General features: G+C 42.7%; 1 protein-coding gene across 3 annotated transcripts in view; it reads right to left on the bottom strand.

Annotated features, from left to right (window-relative positions):
• GRK3 (G protein-coupled receptor kinase 3) overlaps window positions 1–23,110 on the bottom strand; it is a 368,299-nt gene that overhangs the window by 107,044 nt on the left and 238,145 nt on the right. For all 3 annotated transcript variants that reach the window (XM_073582658.1, XM_073582660.1, XM_073582659.1), the window contains 2 exons: window positions 19,484–19,585; window positions 13,227–13,301 (listed from right to left, as the gene is read on the bottom strand). In XM_073582658.1, the coding sequence (XP_073438759.1) occupies window positions 13,227–13,301; window positions 19,484–19,585 (177 nt within the window). The remainder of the gene's footprint in view (window positions 1–13,226; window positions 13,302–19,483; window positions 19,586–23,110) is intronic.

Raw genomic sequence — 23,110 nt, 5'->3', positions numbered from 1 at the left:
ATATATATATATATATATATATATATATATATATATATATATATATATATATATATTTTATATTTTTTTTTTTCTTTCCCCATCTTTTTTGGCGTGTGGGAGGAAAGCCATGCACACATGTGAAGAACATACTAACTCCTTGCAGCTGTTGTCCTTGGTGGGATATGAATTGTGGAAGGACACACACAACCATGGGGAGGACATACAAATTCCTTGCCGATGTTTCCTTGGTGGGATCTGAATCTGGGACCTCAGTGATGCAAAGCAACACTGCTAACCACTGAGTTACTGTGCTGCTCTACTAATAATTTAGATACTTTTTCACATTAAAATACACACTCGACTGTTTCTATAAGAATTTTATTCAAATGTTTTGTAAACCTTCAAAATCTTATCAGAAATTCAAGTTATATAAAAAAGTATTTATTTTAGGCACTTATATTGCATCATTAATTCTGTCAGCCAGAGCTACCGGACTGCTACCCCTAATATCCCCGTCAGCCAGAGCCACTGGACTACTACCCCTAATATCCCACATCATCCCGTCAGAGCCACCGGACTACTATCACTAATATCCCACATCATCCCGTCAAAGCCACCGGACTACTATCCCTAATATCCCACATCATCCCGTCAGCCAGAGCCACCGGACTACTACCCCTAATATCCCACATCATCCCGTCAGCTAGAGCCACCGGACTACTACCTCTAATATCACACATCATCCCAACAGCCAGAGCCACTGGACTACTATCTCTAATATCCCACATCATCGCGTCAGCCAGAGCCACCGGACTACTACCCCTAATATCTCACATCATCCCGTCAGCTAGAGCCACGGGACTACTATCCCTAATATCCCACATCATCCCGTCAGCCAGAGCCACCGGACTACTATCCCTAATATCCCACATCATCCCGTCAAAGCCACCGGACTACTATCCCTAATATCCCACATCATCCCGTCAGCCAGAGCCACCGGACTACTACCCCTAATATCCCACATCATCCCGTCAGCTAGAGCCACCGGACTACTACCTCTAATATCCCACATCATCCCAACAGCCAGAGCCACTGGACTACCATCTCTAATATCCCACATCATCGCGTCAGCCAGAGCCACCGGACTACTACCCCTAATATCTCACATCATCCCGTCAGCTAGAGCCACCGGACTATACCCCTAATATCCCATATCATCCCATCAGCCAGAGCCACTGGACTACTATCCCTAATATCCCACATCATCGCGTCAGCCAGAGCCACCGGACTACTACCCCTAATATCCCACATCATCCCGTCAGCCAGAGCCACCGGACTACTATCCCTAATATCCCACATCATCCCGTCAGCCAGAGCCACCGGACTACTATCCCTAATATCCCACATCATCCCGTCAGCCAGAGCCACCGGACTACTACCCCTAATATCCCACATCATCCCGTCAGCCAGAGCCACGGGACTACTATCCCTAATATCCCACATCATCCTGTCAGCCAGAGCCACCGGACTACTATCCCTAATATCCCACATCATCCCGTCAGCCAGAGCCACCGGACTACTACCCCTAAAATCCCACATCATCCCGCCAGCCAGAGCCACCGGACTACTACCCCTAATATCCCACATCATCCCGTCAGCCAGAGCCACCGGACTACTATCCCTAATATCCCACATCATCCCGTCAGCCAGAGCCACCGGACTACTACCCCTAAAATCCCACATCATCCCGTCAGCCAGAGCCACGGGACTACTACCACTAACATCCCACATCATCCCATCAGAGCCACCGGACTACTACCCTTAATATCCCACATCATCCCGTCAAAGCCAAAGTACTACTCCTAATGTCTGACATCATCCGGTCAGTCAGCGCCACCGGACTACTACCCCTAATATCCTACATTATCCCGTCAGCCTGGGGTCAGAACCAGAACGCTGAGTGGAACGGTCCTAACTTCCATACCGGGGATACTTCTAAGAGAGACCTGGCGTCAGTACCAGAGCGCTGAGTGGATTTGCCCTGACTTCCATACCAATAATCCCTTTAATAGAAGCCTGGGGTGAGAATCAGAGCGCTGAGTGATCTACCCCAACTTCCATATTGGAGATCCCTTTAAGAGAGGCCTGGGGTCAGTACAAATGAGCAGTTTGGATATGCCTCACTTCCATACTGGGGATCCCTTTAAGAGGGGACTTGGGTCAGAACCAGAGCGCTGAGTGGAATTGCCCTAACTTCCATTCCAGGGTTCCTTTTAAGAGAGCCTGGGATCAGAACCAGAACGCTGAGTGGATTTGCCCTGACTTGCATACCAAAGATCCCTTTAATAGAATCCTGGGATCAGAACCAGAACGCTGAGTGGAATTGCCCTAACTTCCATACCAATGATCCCTTTAAGAGGCCCCGGGGTCAGAACCACAATGCTGAGTGGAACGGTCCTAACTTCCATACCGGCGATCCCTTTACGAGAGGCCTGGGGTCAAAACCAAAGCGCTGGATGGATTTGCCCTGACTTCCATACCAATGATAATAATAATAATAATAATAATAATATTTATTTATATAGCGCCAACATATTCCGCAGCGCTTTACAGTTTAACAGTTTCAAAACACAAGTCACAATACAATAATTAAAGCAAAATAAGACGACCCTGCTCGTGAGAGCTTACAATCTACAATGAGGTGAGGGAGATACAAAGTACAGGTGTGTATTTACAATTGTGTATTTACAATGAAGGTCCAGCCATCTTGAGTGAGTGAAGGATGGATGGAGATAGTGAATGGGCTACACACGCACACTAACAGAGAATGACTTTGATTAGTGAACGTGATAGGCCGCTCTGAACAAGTGTGTTTTGAGGGAGCGCCTAAAACTATGCAAATTGTGGATAGTCCTGATTTCTTGATGTAGAGCATTCCAGAGGATAGGAGCAGCACGGGAGAAGTCTTGGAGTCGGGAGTGGGAGGTACGGATTAGTGCAGAGGTTAGTCGAAAGTCGTTTGCAGAGCGCAGCAATCGGCTAGGCCGATAGGCAGAAATGAGGGAAGAGGTGTAAGGGGGTGCCGCACTGTGGAGAGCTCTGTGGGTGAGAACAAGTACTTTGAATTGGATACTATAATGAATGGGCAGCCAATGTAAGGACTGGCGAAGAGCGGACGCGTCCGAGTACCGATTAGCCAGATGGACGATCCTGGCCACTGCATTAAATATGGACTGGAGAGGGGATAGTCGAGTGATGGGGAGGCCAATTAATAGAGCGTTGCAGTAATCCAGGCGGGAGTGGATCAATGCAACAGTGAGGGTTTTTGTTGTTTCCATAGTGAGAAAAGGGCGGATTCTAGAGATGTTCTTTAGGTGTAAGCGGCAAGATCCCTTTAATAGAAACATGGGGTCAGAATCAGAGCGCTGAGGGATTTGCCCTAACTTTCATACCGGAGATCCCTTTAAGAGGGAATATGTGCCTATGGGATGGAGGATGTGTGATGGGTATATGGGCACGGTAGGGGGCGATTCATTTCTGACATGCTCTCTGCTCCTTTCTGGGGGGGCAGACAATGGCTGGAAGCTTATGCTCCCAGGGATGCTAGATTTCAGCACAAATAGAAAAAAATGGGTTAAAAGAAGCCCTAGCCAGCTCACCAACCACAGCCACAGCACGTAACCACGTCTGGACCAAACGATAGTTGATAGTAGACAAAAAAACATGAGGGGCGTTCCAGCTGATAAAATTTCTTGCTTTATTGAAAAAATTAAAATAGTACAGCGGCTTACTCCTCAAGAATGGATGGATGTGCTGAGGCACTGGAATAACAGCTACGCGTTTCGACCCTACATGAGTCTTTATCACAGCTGCAAATTACTGACATAATGCAAACCTTATACTTCATGCTAACCAATGAGAACTGCAATGTAGATCACATGAGCAAGCCAAAGGTCCTGTGAGCATTACTACAATGCCTATGTTCCATAGAGACCAAGGACGTCCCTCATGTTTTTTTGTATGGTAGATTTCTCCCACCCAGTCAGTGTCTGCAGAGGTGTCGTCGTGGAGTGGAAAAACTGTTGCTCATAGCAACCAATCACAGCTCAGCTTCTATTAAACAGCTCTGGTGAAATCAAAGATGCTTTGTGATTGGTTGGTGATACATACATACATTCAATTTTATATAAATAGATCTTCTTCATGGGCCTGCAGCAGGTGACACTTTTGAGCTATTATAGTGGTTGTGGTTCACACAACCCTAACAGGTGAGCACATTTTTGCACCTTATTTTATCTAGGTCTGTGGCGTCGGTAAGCCAAACCATTGACTCAGACTCCTCTGTTTCCCTGACTTTCGACTCAAACTTCACGACTCCAACTCCACAGCACGGGTCACTACTGAGCATGTACATAAAATGCGGCACAGATTAATCTCAACTACGACTCCACAGCACTGCCTCACTACTGATAATGTACATAAAGTGCAGCACAGATTAATCTCAGCTACGACTACACAGCCCTGCCTCACTACTGAGCATGTACATAAAGTGCAGCACAGATTCATCTCAGCTATGACTCCACAGCCCTGCCTTACTACTGAGCATGGTCATAAAATGCAGCACAGATTCATCTCAGCTACGAGTCCACAGCACTGCCTCACTACTGAACATGTACATAAAGTGCAGCACAGATTCATCTCAGCTATGACTTCATAGCACTGTTCACAACGGAGCATGTACATAAAGTGCAGCCCAGATTCATCTCAGCTACGACTCCACAGCCCTGCCTCACTACTGAGCATGTACATTGCAGCACAGATTCATCTCAGCTACGAGTCCACAGCACTGCCTCACTACTGAACATGTACATAAAGTGCAGCACAGATTCACCTCAGCTATGAGTCCACAGCCCTGCCTCTCTACTGAACATGTACATAAAGTGCAGCACAGATTCATCTCAGCCATGACTCCACAGCCCTGCCTTACTACTGAGCATGGTCATAAAATGCAGCACAGATTCATCTCAGCTACGAGTCCACAGCCCTGCCTCACTACTGAACATGTACATAAAGTGCAGCACAGATTCATCTCAGCTATGACTCCACAGCCCTGCCTCACTACTGAGCATGTACATAAAGTGCAGCACAGATTCATCTCAGCTATGACTCCATAGCACTGGTCACAACGGAGCATGTACATAAAGTGCAGCCCAGATTCATCTCAGCTACGACTCCACAGCCCTGCCTCACTAATGAGCATGTACACTGCAGCACAGATTTATCTCCGCTACGACTCCCACAGCCCTGCCTCACTACTGAACATGTACATAAAGTGCAGCACAGATTCATCTCCGCTACGACTCCCACAGCCATGCCTCACTACTGAACATGTACATAAAGTGCAGCACAGATTCATCTCAGCTATGACTCCACAGCCCTGCCTTACTACTGAGCATGGTCATAAAATGCAGCACAGATTCATCTCAGCTACGAGTCCACAGCACTGCCTCACTACTGAACATGTACATAAAGTGCAGCACAGATTCATCTCAGCTATGACTCCATAGCACTGTTCACAACGGAGCATGTACATAAAGTGCAGCCCAGATTCATCTCAGCTACGACTCCACAGCCCTGCCTCACTACTGAGCATGTACATTGCAGCACAGATTCATCTCAGCTACGAGTCCACAGCACTGCCTCACTACTGAACATGTACATAAAGTGCAGCACAGATTCATCTCAGCTACGAGTCCACAGCACTGCCTCACTACTGAACATGTACATAAAGTGCAGCACAGATTCATCTCAGCTATGACCCCACAGCCCTGCCTCACTACTGAGCATGTACATAGAGTGCAGCACAGATTCATCTCAGCTACGACTCCACAGCCCTGCCTCACTACTGAACATGTACAGTGGGGAAAAAAAGTATTTAGTCAGTCAGCAATAGTGCAAGTTCCACCACTTAAAAAGATGAGAGGCGTCTGTAATTTACATCATAGGTAGACCTCAACTATGGGAGACAAACTGAGAAAAAAAAAATCCAGAAAATCACATTGTCTGTTTTTTTTTTCATTTTATTTGCATATTATGGTGGAAAATAAGTATTTGGTCAGAAACAAGAAATCAAGATTTCTGGCTCTCACAGACCTGTAACTTCTTCTTTAAGAGTCTCCTCTTTCCTCCACTCATTACCTGTAGTAATGGCACCTGTTTAAACTTGTTATCAGTATAAAAAGACACCTGTGCACACCCTCAAACAGTCTGACTCCAAACTCCACAATGGTGAAGACCAAAGAGCTGTCAAAGGACACCAGAAACAAAATTGTAGCCCTGCACCAGGCTGGGAAGACTGAATCTGCAATAGCCAACTAGCTTGGAGTGAAGAAATCAACTGTGGGAGCAATAATTAGAAAATGGAAGACATACAAGACCACTGATAATCTCCCTCGATCTGGTGCTCCATGCAAAATCCCACCCCGTGGGGTCAGAATGATCACAAGAACGGTGAGCAAAAATCCCAGAACCACGCGGGGGGACCTAGTGAATGAACTGCAGAGAACTGGGACCAATGTAACAAGGCCTACCATAAGTAACACACTACGCCACCATGGACTCAGATCCTGCAGTGCCAGACGTGTCCCACTGCTTAAGCCTGTACATGTCCGGGCCCGTCTGAAGTTTGCTAGAGAGCATTTGGATGATCCAGAGGAGTTTTGGGAGAATGTCCTATGGTCTGATGAAACCAAACGGGAACTGTTTGGTAGAAACACAACTTGTCGTGTTTGGAGGAAAAAGAATACTGAGTTGCATCCATCAAACACCAAACCTACTGTAAAGCATGGTGGTGGAAACATCATGCTTTGGGGCTGTTTCTCTGCAAAGGGGCCAGGACGACTGATCCGGGTACATGAAAGAATGAATGGGGCCATGTATCGTGAGATTTTGAGTGCAAACCTCCTTCCATCAGCAAGGGCATTGAAGATGAAACATGGCTGGGTCTTTCAACATGACAATGATCCAAAGCACACTGCCAGGGCAACGAAGGAGTGGCTTCGTAAGAAGCATTTCAAGGTCCTGGAGTGGCCTAGCCAGTCTCCAGATCTCAACCCTATAGAAAACCTTTGGAGGGAGTTGAAAGTCCGTGTTGCCAAGCGAAAAGCCAAAAACATCACTGCTCTAGAGGAGATCTGCATGGAGGAATGGGCCAACATACCAACAACAGTGTGTGGCAACCTTGTGAAGACTTACAGAAAACGTTTGACCTCTGTCATTGCCAACAAAGGATATATCACAAAGTATTGAGATGAAATTTTGTTTCTGACCAAATACTTATTTTCCACCATAATATGCAAATAAAATGAAAAAAAAAACCAGACAATGTGATTTTCTGGATTTTTTTTTCTCAGTTTGTCTCCCATAGTTGAGGTCTACCTATGATGTAAATTACAGACGCCTCTCATCTTTTTAAGTGGTGGAACTTGCACTATTGCTGACTGACTAAATACTTTTTTTCCCCACTGTACATAAAGTGCAGCACAGATTCATCTCAGCTATGACTCCACAGCCCTGCCTCACTACTGAGCATGTACATAAAGTGCAGCACAGATTCATCTCAGCTACGACTCCACAGCCCTGCCTCACTACTGAGCATGTACACTGCAGCACAGATTTATCTCCGCTACGACTCCCACAGCCCTGCCTCACTACTGAACATGTACATAAAGTGCAGCACAGATTCATCTCCGCTACGACTCCCACAGCCATGCCTCACTACTGAACATGTACATAAAGTGCAGAACAGATTCATCTCAGCTACGACTCCACAGTCCTGCCTCACTACTGAGCATGTACATAAAGTGCAGCACAGATTCATCTCAGCTACGACTCCACAGCCCTGCCTCACTACTGAGCATGTACATAAAGTGCAGCACAGATTCATCTCAGCTACGACTCCACAGCCCTGCCTCACTATTGAGCATGTACATAAAGTGCAGCACAGATTCATCTCAGCTACGACTCCACAGCCCTGCCTCACTATTGAGCATGTACATAAAGTGCAGCACAGATTCATCTCAGCTAAAAGCCAAGATCCTTATATCAGGAACAAAACAGACATTTCATAACTTTCCCCAAATTCTTATGAAAGCATTTGCAGCACATTCTGCATTGTACTACTGTACCCAATTTTTTTTTATATATATATTTTAGGAGTCTGTCCATTTTATACTGACTTAGAGTCTATTTTGGTGGAGACTGACTCCACAGCCCCGATTTCATTCCTCTTCGAATAAGACTATTCCCCTTTTTATTGTTTCTCCAGCCCTTTTCTACCATTAAACTTATTGGAACAACAAGAGCCATTTATACCATCAATATAATCTCTATCATTTGATTACAAAGTTTGTCGTAATAGCTCTGTTTCTACAGACAACGCATGAACTAATTATACCTATAATACATGCAGTACTATAAGAGAATCTCTCACAAAGGTTGTGGAACTAGGAGGAAACTTGAGATGCAATCTACTCGTGTTACTTGCAATTTGATATTGCTAATCACAAAGATTTCATCCATTGCAACAAGTAGAATTTCTGGCACAAATTGGCAGCAGATAAAGCTCACAAAACTTTTTTCTAAACTTGAATGTTGAATGTGTCCCGTCACGCACGTGCTCTGCCCCATTTTCACTCACTATATCAGAGATCGGTGTAAATATCATGGATACGAAAACTGGCTGACCCCTGCGTTTGGTGACTTTTCAAAGCTTCCTATGACAGTTTTCAGGCACAAAAGCTTTAATGAATCGTGGTCAAAGGATATGCTCACATTCAGATTTTTTAGATGTATTTTTTGGTCTGGAAAATCTATGCAAAAGAAAAAAAACTTGTAGGAGATAGTTTTTGTTCGTGTAGCTTTTTTTTCCTATTCAGACATTTTTCATGCAGAAAAACCTAAAAAAAAATTGTCTTATGTTGCTGGTTTTTTTATGCTGATAAAAAATGAAAAAAAAAACAGCACCATCTGCACTATGGAAAGCCTATTAAATGAGTAATTGAAGTGGTTTTTAATGTGGCGAAGAATCTGCTCCAAAATCCACATAAAAAAACACTGTGTGAAGATGTCCTACAGGGAATTATAGAAGGTTTCCTATACTGGGGCAATGGCGTCTGTAGGTGGAACAAGTAACAAAGAAATGTCGGCAAGGTGGTCCTAGGCTTACTGCGGAATTTAACAATATAGAGCCAGGCAGACACTTTTTTTTTTACTATCAGTTCCATAAAGCGGTCAAATTTCCCTATACAAAATAGTAGATGATGTAAGCGCTACAGCCAGCGTCCCTGCATGGTGTCCCCTACCCCCTCCATGCAGTGACGCCGAATATAAAAGGATAAAATGGCATTGGATTTCTGTCTAATAATTTGTAAAAATCCATAAAGCAAAAAAAAAAATAATGATAATTAATTCAATGAGAAAAGCACTCTTCTCTACATCAGAAGGAAACATTTCTATGTCAGAAAACACGAAGGCAGCTCAGCTCATTAAGGAAGATAACGTTTCTATGCAGAGAACATTTTGAGATCAGTCTATAATCACTTTCTGTTTGGCTGGCTTTGTAATTTGTTTGTTGATGATATTCCAATAGCTTCCAACTTTTTAAAATCACTTCTTGAAGGGGAAACCGCTGTCAGAAAATGGCCTATTGATTGAATCAGGTTTCGAAGTTATTTATTTTTTAAATTTTTGCCAATTTTTTTTTCTTTCATAGCACAATCTGTATTAAAATTTAAAAGGAGAAAAAAAAGGCCACAAGGGCTTTTTTAGACTCTAACAAGTACAATCCTAATCCTATCATTTGTATTGTACCTAATGAGTCTGTGCATAGGTCATTGAGAAGGGAGGAGAGGGTGGGCTGTGACATCTCCTATTGTGATTGGTGGGTCCTTGACTACCAACTGTGCATAGAGGTGTTATCTGTCACTGTAATCCAGCCTCTGATAATATGGAATCTTGCTGTAAACATTTAGGCTGTGTTCACACAGCGTTTTTTAGCGGTTTTTACCGCGGTTTTCACTATAAAACCGCTAAAAATAAGCTTCCTAGTCATTTCTATGCATTTTGCACTTTTTGTGCACATTGATGCGTTTACCACGAAAAAAACGCATTGCGGTAAAAAACGCAGCATGCTCATTAATTTTGCAGATTTTTCCGCGGTTTTGGCTTCTTCCATGCGGTTTCAAACCGCTGCGGAAAAAAACACATAAAAAACGCATCAAAACCGCCGCGGGAAAATAGGTGCGGTTTCTGGGAAGGGATTTAGGTTTTTGAGCAGAAATTTTCTGCAACGTGTGCACTTAGCCTTACTGTAAGAACAGAAGAATCTATAAAAAAAAAAAAAAAAAGCCTCAGTGACCAGTGCAATATTAGTAATATATTTTTTCAATACAGATGGTAATATAGAAAAAAAATAACATTGGCAAAAGTTATTTTTAAAAAATGTGTTACACAAAAAACAGATTTATATAATAATAATAATAATAATAATAATAATAATAATAATAATAATAATAATAGTAGTATCGTCCCTTTAGGCTAGGGTCACACCAGGGTATTTTCTCCCATCTGATAGTATCGGGTGAATTATGCTCATCATACTCTGAGTTTGATCAAACAGTGACTCGATTTTCTCAGATGAGGAGATGATGTGGAAAAAAAATAATTCTCCGTGAATATCGCACCACACTCGGATGTGCAGTCCGATTTTTTCCACGGATTCATTGACTTGCATTGCCGAGTGCGGTCTGAATACCGGATGCAAATCTTGCATGCTCCGATTTTTTTTCCTAGGACAGACTTAGTCTGAGGAAAAAAATTGGACATGGCCCAATAGAATAAACTGCCCGAAAAGAGATCTGATGGAACAAAAATCCGGTCGTCTGCATGACCCACTGCAGATTGTTCTCATTCACTATTTCCTATCCTAAAAATGGTGGATGAATTCCCGTAAACCTTAGTCGTCGGCACGATCTCACCAATAGCTGGCTTCATATTTTACAAGTAGCCAAGCAACCCAAAAATGAAGGCACCAGCAGCAAATTTTCAGGCACATTGGCCAACCTCAGCTATGTTCTACGAACATTATACTGTATGATAGTATTTTTGCTTTTTGTAGATTATGTTTCATATAATAGTTGTAAAATTTGGCAGTGTACTGTACACAATGGAGCAGATTGTTTCCTATAGTTTACTGACTAAATCCCCGAGTGACCCTGGTTAAAATAACATTCCACAAGTCGTCCTATGTTTTTTTTAATGACCCCCACCAAAAAAATGACAGAACACATGATTATATGACATAAATCAGTTTCAGTATCAGCACTACTAGTAGTCCGCTTTTTAGCTAGTAGCATTTCACAGTTAGTAAAAGAAGTAGTAACTGGCTGTGAAGCCATCAGCATCACTTTGAGGAATGTCTCAGGAGCTACTGAAGGTCACATAAAAAGCATCCATCCTCACACTTATTACCAAGGTCTGGGTAAGAGACAAAACCATTAATAATGAATGATGAGGACATCTCAAAAGGTTAAAAGGGGAACTATTTTTCAGACAATGTTATGGAAACAGAACAGAGGGTAAACTGACCAGGAGGGACTTCAGGCCCAAGAAGAGAGTGGCTTGTATTTCGAGAGGAGGCTAACATGAAACCTCTCCTTTGGCACAATGGTGACATCCTTTACTCCAGCATTCACCTCTTACTTGTACATGTAAATCTCTACCACGACTATACAGATGTGTGAAATATGTCAGATTTTCTCTATTCCATGGATATTTACCGTATTTTTCGGACTATAAGACGCACCAGACCATAAGACGCACCCCAATTTTCAGAAGGAAAATAGGGAAAAAAATAATAATGTGTCAAATGGGGGGCCGTCTTACAGTACGAATTCAGCTTACCTTGGAAGGGATCCGGCACAGATGGAGGAGTGGTCACAGAGGTCATTCAGTGGTCCAGGCTGGTGCAGTGGGGCTGTGCTGGGGCAGGTTGGTTGTGCAGGTGCAGCTGGGCTGTGGCAGCTGTGCTGGGCTGGGGCAGGTGGACTGGGCTGGGGAAGCTGGGCTGTGCTGGGGCAGGTTGGCTGTGCTGGGCTGGGGCAGGTGGGCTCTGTGGGGTGAGGGTGGCGGCGGGCTGGGCTCCGGTGCAGGGGCGGCGTCTCCGCCGGCATTTCCTCGAAGCCCGGAGGCCACCGCACATCCATTGCTGGCTGCTGCCATGTTGCGGTGGCCTCCGGGAACATGGACGCCGGGAAGATGGCCGCCGGTTTGGGGACGGCGCATGCGCAGGTTCAGATCTCGTCCCGAGATCTCGGGAGATGAGATTCAAATCTCGTCAACGAGATCTCGTCCCCCGAGATCTTGGGACGAGATCTGAACCTGCACATGCGCCGTCCCCGGACCGGCGGCCATCTTCCCGGCGTCCATGTTCCCGGAGGCCACCGTAACATGGCAGCAGCCAGCAACGGATGCGCGGGGGCCTCCGGGCTTCGAGCAAATGCCAGCGGAGCCCCCAACGGAGCACACCAATTCTTATTTTGCCAACCATTACACCCATTACTGTTTTTTTCACAGAGCTTTACTATCTAGATGTAGAAGTTTACATATGTGTGCCAATTCTTGGAGCCATTTCTATGGGTATGTGCCTCAGGGGACCTTTTCTATGGAATATCCACAATGGAACTTGCATCATCATATACTGCTGCGGATTTTATGTTGTTGCTAATGCACATCTTACCTTTTGCATTCCAACAAATTTCCTGTGAATGAACATTACCCTAAAGTGTAGCTTTTAGAGGGTTCGCCTCTACTTTTATATAGACGAGCTATCCTTTGGATAGGTCATTAACATCAGAGTCCAATAATCTACACCCACACTGATCAACTGTCACTACTTTGGGTGGCAGCTGAATTGAAAAAGTGTATGGAGCTGTACAGTATAGCTTCATATAATTATATTATGTTCTTGTCCCTAGACTACCAGTAACCCCCCCCCCATTACTAGAGAACCATTATGATTGGCATTCCCTAATATATTTATGTAGCTAATCAGAATAATTAAAGGTTTTCTATATAAATAATACTGCAATTTTTTTTTTATCTGCCACTGCTTCTATGAGCAAAACTCATTCAGGACCTCATAGTAACTAGTTGTGTTGCTAATGGTTAACTTTGTTATGTCTTACCTGAAATAAAGCAGGTGGTACTTGTTTCTTCGCAAGATGAGCTTGTACGTGGTCTACAGCTTGCTTGGAGAATGGCTACAGACAAATAATAAAATGGTCATTATCCTATTAATCTCTTTACGCAGCCCCAAAAATAAACGTATGTATAGAAGTCCGCTCCAGGAACAGTATGCCATCACTAGCCATGCAAAAATTGTTACAAAAGATCAGCTAATACACCCTAGGTCATCATGTAACTGCTAGGCACATTTACCCGACTTCAATTTCAATGACCTATAATAGAAAAATAGAAAGTCTTTACTCTAATGCAAATATGACTCATTACACACAATATTGGATTTCTCTCCACATACACTATATTTTCATACACAAATATATATAGGAAAAAAAACTAATTATTCGATGTACGGTAGCTAAAGATAAATTATTTACTTAAAAAATTACTGATGTGTTTAATACTTAGTTCACCCAATGTATTTTGAGATGAAATAATATGTGATGTGTCTTTTTATATAGTGTATGAGATATATATATATATCTATTTATCTATCTATATATATACACACAGCTCAAAAAATAAAGGGAAAGCTTCCTAGTACATTGTGCTGTTTAAGTGTTCCCTTAATTTTTTGAGCGGCAAATATATATATATATATATAATCGTCTTATCATGTCTGTCTGTAACCGAAATATCGCGGCGCTGATTGGGGGCTGTCTGAAGGCGAGTATATAACTATTTATTTTAACAGAGACCATGCATATCAGGAAAGGGGGGTGAGGGGACCATGCATACCGGGATAGGGGGGGTGAGGGGGACCACGCATATCATGAAAGGGGGGTGAGGGGGACCACGCATACCAGCAAAGGGGGGGGAGGGGACCATGCATACCAGCAAAGGGGGGGGGGGGGTGACCACGCATACCAGGACAGGGGGGTGAGGGTGACCATACATACCAGGATAGGGGGGGGGTGAGGGTGGGCATGCATACCAGGATAGGGGGGGGGGTGAGGGTAACCATGCATACCAGGAAAGGGGGGCGAGGGGGACCATGCATACCAGGAAAGGGGGGTGACGGGACCATGCATACCAGCAAAGGGGGGGGAGGGTGACCACGCATACCAGGAAAGGGGGGGTGAGGGTGACCATGCATACCAGGACAGGGGGGGGTGAGGGTGACCATGCATACCAGGAAAGGGGGGCGAGGGGGACCATGCATACCAGGAAAGGGGGGTGACGGGACCATGCATACCAGCAAAGGGGGAAGAGGGTGACCATACATACCAGGAAAGGAGAGTGATGGTGACCATGCATACCAGGATAAGGGGGTGAGGGGACCATGAATACCAAGATTGGGGGGTGAGAGGACCATGCATTCCAGGATTAGAGGGTGAGGAAACCATGCTTACCAGGACTGGAGGGTGAGGGGTACCATGCATATCAGGATTTGGGGTGAGAGGACCATGCATATCAGGATTGGGGCATGAGGGGACCATGCATACCAGGAAAGGGGGGTGATGGGATCATACATACCAGGAAAGGGGGGTGAGGGGGATAATGCATACCAGGAAAGGGGGGTGAGGGGACCATGCTTACCAGGAAAGAGGGATGAGTGGACCATGCATACCAGGATTGGGGGGTGAGAGGACCATGCATTCCAGGATTGGAGGGTGAGAGGACCATGCTTACCAGGACTGGAGGGTGAGAGGACCATGCTTACCAGGATTGGGGGGTGAGGGGTACCTTGCATATCAGGATTGGGGGGTGAGAGGACAATGCATATCAGGATTGGGGAGTGAGGGGACCATGCATACCAGGATGGGGGGGGAGGGGTACCATGCATATCAGGATTGGGGGGGTGAGAGGACCATGCATATTAGGATTGCGGGGTGCATTATTGCACTATTACTAAAACTTCATAAATAAACTGCATACATATTCTAGAATACCTGATGCGTTAGAATCGGGCCACCATCTAGTGTATGTATATATATATATATATATAGATAGATAGATATACACATACACACACATACATAGAGATATATATATATATATATATATATATATACACACACACACATACATACATACATACATATACACACACACCAGATGTTGGTAACAACCCATCCAATCGACACATGCAATGAAATCGAACACCATAGTATCCATGAATTACATAATTAAGCTACATATAATTATGAGGAATGACACTGGGAAAACGAATTGAACACATGAAGAGAGAGGGGTGCAAAAAGCCTTGGAAAATAATGACACCAACTGTAATCTGTCTGTACTTAGAAAGCAATCCTGCCATCCTGTTTCATTACCAAGGTGCCACACAAGAAACATCTAATGAAGGGTAAAACTAGTGAACTGTCTCCAGACATTTGCAGCCTTATTGTTGCAAAACATACTAATGGCATTGGTTACATAAGAATTTCCAAACTACTGAAGGGTTCAGTGACCACTATTGGGGCCATAATGTGGAAGTGGAAAAAAACATTGTTTCACCATAAGCCAACAATAACCAGCCCCGCAAGATTTCAGACAGAGGAGTGAAAAGAATTATCACAAGAGTTGTCCAAAAGCCAAGGGCCATCTGTGGAGAGCTACAGAAACACCAGGAATCAGCAGGTACAATTGTTTCAAAGAAAACAGTAAGCACAGTAATGCACTGAGCCTCCATGGCCTGTGTGCACGCTCACCACGTAAGATTCCAATGCTGAACAAGCAAGCTCAAGTGCATTTACAGCTTGCTCAAAAACATTTAGACAAGCCTGTGAAATACTTGGAGAATGTAGTCTGGTCAGAGGAGACCAAAATTAAAGGGAATCTGTCACCCACTGGGCATACAGGTAATATGGGCATACAGGTAACCAATGTTACACTAGTCCTACCTGCATGTCTCATATTAATGGCCTTGTTGCTGAGAAATGTTATTTTCTTTATGTTAATGATTTCTTCCGGGCTCCGGGGCGTGTGGTGCCTGAAAGAAATCCTTGCCTACTGTCTTCATTGTAAGGCCGGAATCACACATGCGAGAAACTTGGACGAGTCTTGCATGTTAATACCTGGCAGTGCCACCGGCACTCTGACAGGAGCGTGCGGCTGCATGTATTTCTATGCAGTTGCATGCTCCGCTCCCGAGTTCCGGCGAGACTCGTCAGAGTTTCTCGCATGTGTCATCCCGGCCTTATACTTATCCCCCCATCAGCATCAGTTATGGCCCCGGAATCCTGGGCCTGCACCCTGCACTCCCTCAGAAATATATCCCTCTTGTGGGTACTGCATTCAGGGATCTTCCGCTCCAGTGACCTCCAGTGTGCGTGCCAATAAGGTGCTCTCCCCACTTCCTCCCTGCATAGTCATCACCATGTAAAAATGGTTCCTAGTGATGACTGTGCATGGAGGAATTGGGGAGAGCATATTATCGGCATGCACACCGAAGGTCATAGTGACTCGCCGGCACCTGCACAGAAGATCCCAAAGTGGAGCGCCCATAGAAGGGAGGATGAGGTATGCATTTCTGAGGGAGTGCAGGGCGCAGGATTCCAGGTCCGTTACTGACGCTGATGGGAGGAAGCAAATATTACAATGGTGACAGGAGGCAGGGATTTCTTCCAGGCACCGCATGCCACGGAGCCTGAAAGAAATCATTAACATAAAAGAAAGAATATAACATTTCTCAGCAACAAGACCATTAATATGAGGCATAGAGGTAGGACTAGTGTAACATTTCTATTACCTATGTGCCCATATTAATAGGTCGTATACGTCCCGGGGGGTGACAGATTCCCTTTAAACTCTTTGGATGCCATAATAAACAGCATGTTTGGCCGATAAAAGTCATTGCATCTCATCCCAAAAACACCAAACCAACAGTGAAATTTGGAGTTGGGAACATCATGGCAAACTTCATATAATTTAAGGAAGGAAGAATGGACAAATTTACTGAGGCATTCTAGATAAAAACCTGCAGCCATCTACCAGGATGATGAAGATGAAATGAGGATGGACATTTCAGCAAGACAATGATCTCAAACACAGCCAAGGAAACTTTCATTTGGTTTCAGAGAAAGACCATAAAGCTGCTAGAATGATTTTGCCAATCCCCTGACCTGAATCCAATAGAAAATGTATGGGATTTCGCCCATTTCGCTGTATATTTACACATTATGTATATTTATAGGTCTACATTGCAGCTTCTATTTGCAGCATCTAAACAACTAAACACATAGTAAACAAATTCATTCCTATATATGAAATGTGCATTTTATGTTTACTGGCTAAAACAAAACAATAGATCAGCATTGTCACCACATGCATATTGCTAGGTGCTCGCTGCTATCTGTGACTGAATCCCAAGGGCAAGCGGTGAAATGTAGAGCTGATCCTATCTGACCACTTATTATATGAAGCAATTTGTTAGTGACAACTTGATTTTGTAACCAATTCCCTAGAGCATGCATTCTCCGCGTATTGCACATGAAGGACAAAGCAAGAATTGGAATGAGCGTTCTTTGTACAAAAAAAAAAAAAAACTTGCCCATCTACAACAGCCTTACTATCTGGAAATGAAGCACATATAGAATACTGTCCCCTTTGCAATGCACTGTAGTACACACATTTGTCATGTCCTTTGTATTTAACATGCTCAACCAGTCTGCACTAAAATGAATGGGAGTTACCAAACACACCAAATACAAGTCGTCAAAATGTTATCATGTTAAATGCACATGACTAGTGATGAGTGAGTTTACTTGTTGCTTGGGTTTTCCCGAGCATGCTTGGGTTTCCTCCAAGTATTTGGCGTGCTCGGAGATTTAGTTTGCGTCGACGCAGCTGCGTGATTTGCAGCCACTAGCCAGCCTGAATACATGTGGGAATTCCCTAACAGGCAATCCCTACATGTATTCAGCCTGTCTAGCAGCCGCAAATCATGCAGCTCAGACGACGCAAATTAAATCTCCGAGCACGCCAAATACTCGGAGGAAACCCAAGCATGCTCGGGAAAACCCAAGCAACAAGTATACTCGCTCATTACTACACATGACTAGGTCAGTAAACATTATCCCTGACTAAGGTCATCAAATGCATATACTCGATTACTGTACTGCAGAACTGATAAATGTGAAAACAATGCTTTGACATTAAATAATACTCTCAAAGGATGACAAAAAGGATAATGTACAACAAGCTGACAGGTTAAGGCCAAGTTTGATGGTCATTTTATTACCTATCCGCAGGATAATGGTGGTTCTTACTTAGCTATTTACTAGGGTAATACAAAATAAATAAAAAAAGACAAAGAACACTTCCTGCTGCACGGCATACACATCATGAGAGGCTGCTACATATACTGATTATTAAGGCGTTTTAACTAGAGTCCAATGGCCATGTCAGTAGTCAATGGCTGTCGGACCAGTGCCCTGTGAACCTCCTCCTACCGGTCGGCATCCCCAGCACTTTTTTCTGGTTAGTAGGCACAATGTCATCATTGCACCGGACCTACTAATAAGAGACGCTGGGGATGGCGATAGGAGGAGGTTTGCAGGGTTGTAGTCCGGCGGCTGTGGACTACCGACATAACCATTGAACCTTGGTCTTTTGAATCTTTTTTTGCTCTAGTTTTGACACTTGAGCTGTGCGATAGGCTCACTCGCTAAAATGTCTTACTGTATTTGCAAACATAAAATAATCTCATAATCTACACATCCTCAGCAATTATGGATACAAGCTTTGAACATTTTGTTTTTCAAAACCAAAAGTAAGTCTGTCAATTCCAAATAATTATAATCACCTTATCAGTAGTTAACCCAGTAAATTGAGTGTTTGGGACTCGTAGCATTGCATGGTGAATAAGCCTCCTTACCTTGACAAGGGAAAGCTGGCATGTCACTCTCCACAAGGAGAAACCTTACCCCTTAGACCTCAATCCAGAGCCTCTCACCTAGACAAATCAGTTCTCATACTTTGCACTGACGAGGCCAATAGCCTGAAACACCGTGTCTGCAAACTGAGATTCTGATTTGGCTTTTATCCTAACTCATATTACAAGACTCGTTAAAGGGTTGATTTTGACTCGTAGGATCGCTACTACCAACAGGTGGCGCTATAGAGTTCAAGTCCTCTTCCTCTCTGAAGAGGAAATTTGCATGGTACTCCTAGATCATTCTCTCAAATGCCTGGAGACCAAGAGCAAGCTCTAAGCTAATTCTGCCTGAACGATGGGAAGATAAAAGAGAATACTTACGTGTGAACAAGATAGTAGTTCTTTCATTATATATGTGTCATAAATCTGTCGACTTCTACAAAGGCGGTCCTCCTCTGAATCCAGCTTCTCATACTCTTTTATCTGAAACCAAGAGAGGTGATCAATGCCTCGTGTCAACTACAACTTCTTGGCATTTTGTAACATTCATTAATTCAGGGCTACAAAGTATGTCTGAGTAAGAAGTAATAGAAGATGGTCTAATTATTAATTACTCTTGGATAGCAAATAAATGCGCTGGTCCACTGGATGAAGAAACATTAAGAAGTAATTAAAAGGATTTATGGTAGACCAATGGAGTAAATGCCAAAGCGTGTCTGGTCTTTTTATAATCCTAATTGTGTTAGACATGATCAAAAACTAATCAAAAGTACAATGGTAATTACGGTAATATACACAAATAATGCAAACTAAATATCCAAAAAATTACACCAGTATAAAATATTCAACATCACTTTTCAAAGAAAGACATAGCTACATTGGGATAAGGAGGACGGGATCTAAGCCCTTGTCTGCATTCAGGTTGTGAATGAAAGACCCTGCCAGATCCATCATTTCATGGCCACCAACAGTGCCCAACTGATTCTTGACTTTAAATTGGATATGTCAGCTTTCAACAAAGTGACCATGTTGTCACTGAAATATCTGCAATGTCACCTTAGACAAATGCCTAAACTGTATTTTTACCTTGAGAAAAGTGCCAGTGCATCGCCGAAATGCGTTGAAACAATAAAGAACCATTTTGAAACACAAAAGGCTTCTCATTTACCACAGAGCAGCCAGACATGATATCGTCCTCCTCTACTAGTAACCCATCATATTAGCAGTCTAATCCTGTGTATAATTCATGATTTCCTTTTAACCTTGTCCAGCTTTTTCTCAGTCTGCTGGATCAGACTTATCCTGATTAATGGTGCATTCAATAAGAAGCCTAATGGCTGCAGCAGTCGCATGTCCAAATTCTGGTAATTCCTGAACCAAAGCATTAGGGGGATCACTAAGTATCGCTCTATTTTTTTTCAAAATGTTCGTGAAAATTACGTAAACCCTCTGATGTTAGAACCAAAATATGTTCAAAACTGAGAAAACTGCTCACTTCGAATATTACCTTTTGCCTGTGGGATTTAAAGCAAATTGCCATAGAGTCACGTTGTGCGGGCTCAGGAGCTGGGCACGTACTTGAAAGAGAGGGTGTAAGTGCTTACATGTGCACAAAAATTATACTAATGAAAACTACAATTTTTCCCACAAATATCAATCCCTCACAAAGCACCTGACGAAGAAAAGTAGAAAAAGTTACAGCGACTCTTCGAAATATTTTTGGAAAATCAAAATAAAATATAAACTATCTTTATATTTCGTATTATCATTATCTATAATTATGCAAACTATCAAATTAGCCAAAATTGCTGTTTTAAGTCACATTGATTTTTATTCCATTTCTTGGGAGGCAAACAAAAAATCCACATGTACATCTAAATGGTACCAATCAAAACGATATCTTCTCCCGCATAAAACAAGCCCTGACAATAAGGGTTTATGTTGTGCAAGAGTAATAAAACATAAAAATGTACAAATGGCTGGTTTGTTTTTTGAGGAAAGGTCACAACAAAAAAAAAAAAATCTATCAAAAAGTCACATAAATCCTCAAATCACAAGCATAAAACCTAATATTTGTCATACAAAAAGTAAAGCCCGACACAGCTTCATCAATGAAAAAATAAAAATATACAGCTTATAAGATATGGCGACATTTTTTTTTAATTGTATTTTATTGTAAATATAAATAAAGAATACAAATTTGGTATCACTCACACTATGAAGTGCACATGCTAGTTTTCCTTTCTAGTGAAGACTATAAAAATGCCAGAATTGCTGTCTTTTTTTGTCATCTTGACGCTCAAAAAATGGGGAACAAGAAAAAAATAAATAAATAAAAATACTGTGATGCTGTGTGGTAAAAGTGATAAGAGAAAATTTGCTTGTCGGGTCAGTATGATTAGAGCTATGCTAGATCTTTTTTTATGCATTGCTCTTTTTACAGACTAAAAACAACGTTTTACAAAAATTAATTAGCTTTTGCATCATCATATTCTGAGAAATGCAACTTATTTTTCTGCCGACACTTTGACTTTATTATTCCGTTATTTGGGAGTCATTATGATGAAAAAGTGACATTTTTGGCCTTTTTTTTTATGACAGTCACCAAACGGAATAAATAACATTGCAATTTTATAGAGTGGGTCGTTCCGGATGCAGTAATACCCATTATGTGTACTTTTTTTGTTTATTTTTGTTTTATCTCAAACGCTGCGTTTTGAGTGGCAAAACGGATTTTAGTGATTTGTTTGCACTTTTTTGTGTGTTTTTTTACTTTCACATTTTACTTTACATTTTTCACTTAGTCCCACTGTGCAACATGTATAATTTTTATTTTGATCACTTGTCTCATGTACAGCAGTGAATCAGACTGTCAGTGTCTCACTGACACAGCGTGAGACCCAGGTTATAGCTGGATCCCACAGATCTTCATATGATCTCAGACTACCATGGTAACCATTGCAATTCTCATGTACACCTGACACCCATGGGAACTGCTCCCGCCGCCAGGCGGCACTATTCCCATATTCCCCATCACCGTTTTAAAAGGGCAATGAGAGAATAAGTGCCCTTATCGACCGCCGTTTTAATGCGTATCGGCGGTCATTAAGGAGTTAAAAAGTCTTGAAAAAGATAACATTAAGACCTCGTGCACATGGAAGAGACCTATGCAGGCGACTATATAGCAATCAATCTCACATAATATATATATATATAATTAGAGAGAGACTGGTAGTATACAGTCGCAGGGACTCTTCGTGCGGCCATATAGTCTCCTGCATATGTCTCTTCCATATGCACGAGGGTTTAGTTGTCACACATACAGTGGCACGTAAACATTTAGGCACCCCTGGTCAAAATTACTGTTCTTGTGAACAGTTAAGCAAGTTGAAGTTAAATTGATCTCTAAAAGGGCTAAAGTTAAAGATGTCACATTTCTTCCGCAATTCAGGCAAAAAAAAAAAAAAAATGTGTCATTTTTTACATTTTAAAAGATTTCAGACCTATTAAGCTAATGGCTTGTTCACAATCATCGTTAGGAAAGGCCAGGTGATTCAAATTTCTCAACTTTCTAAAAGTTTTTTTCTAAAAATCAAGCCTCCTCGAACCTTGTGTCAAAAAACATCAGATGTTTTTTTTTCTAAGCAGCTGCCTAGCACTCTGAGAATGGTGGAGGCCCACAAAGCAGGAGAAGTCTATAAGAAGACAGAAAAGTATTTTCAAGTTGCCCTTTCCTCAGTTCAAAATGTAATTAAGAAAATAAATTGCAGTTAACAGGAACAGTGGAGGTCAAGATAAAGTCTAGAAGACCAAGTAATATTTCTGCGAGAGCTGTTCGTAGGATTGTGAGGCAAATCAAGACCCCTGCTTAACTGCAAAAAAAACCTTCAGAAAGATTTAGCAGACTCTAGATTTGTGGTACATTGTTCTACTGTTCAGAGACATCTGCACAAATATGGCTTTCATGGAAGTCATTAGAAAACCTCTCCTGTGTCCTCACCATAAAAT

The sequence above is a fragment of the Dendrobates tinctorius genome, unplaced genomic scaffold (assembly GCF_039654945.1).
Source record: "Dendrobates tinctorius isolate UK_male_01 unplaced genomic scaffold, ASM3965494v1 ptg000073l, whole genome shotgun sequence".
NCBI lineage: Eukaryota > Metazoa > Chordata > Amphibia > Anura > Dendrobatidae > Dendrobates > Dendrobates tinctorius.
This window is presented reverse-complemented; position numbering and strand designations above follow the sequence as displayed.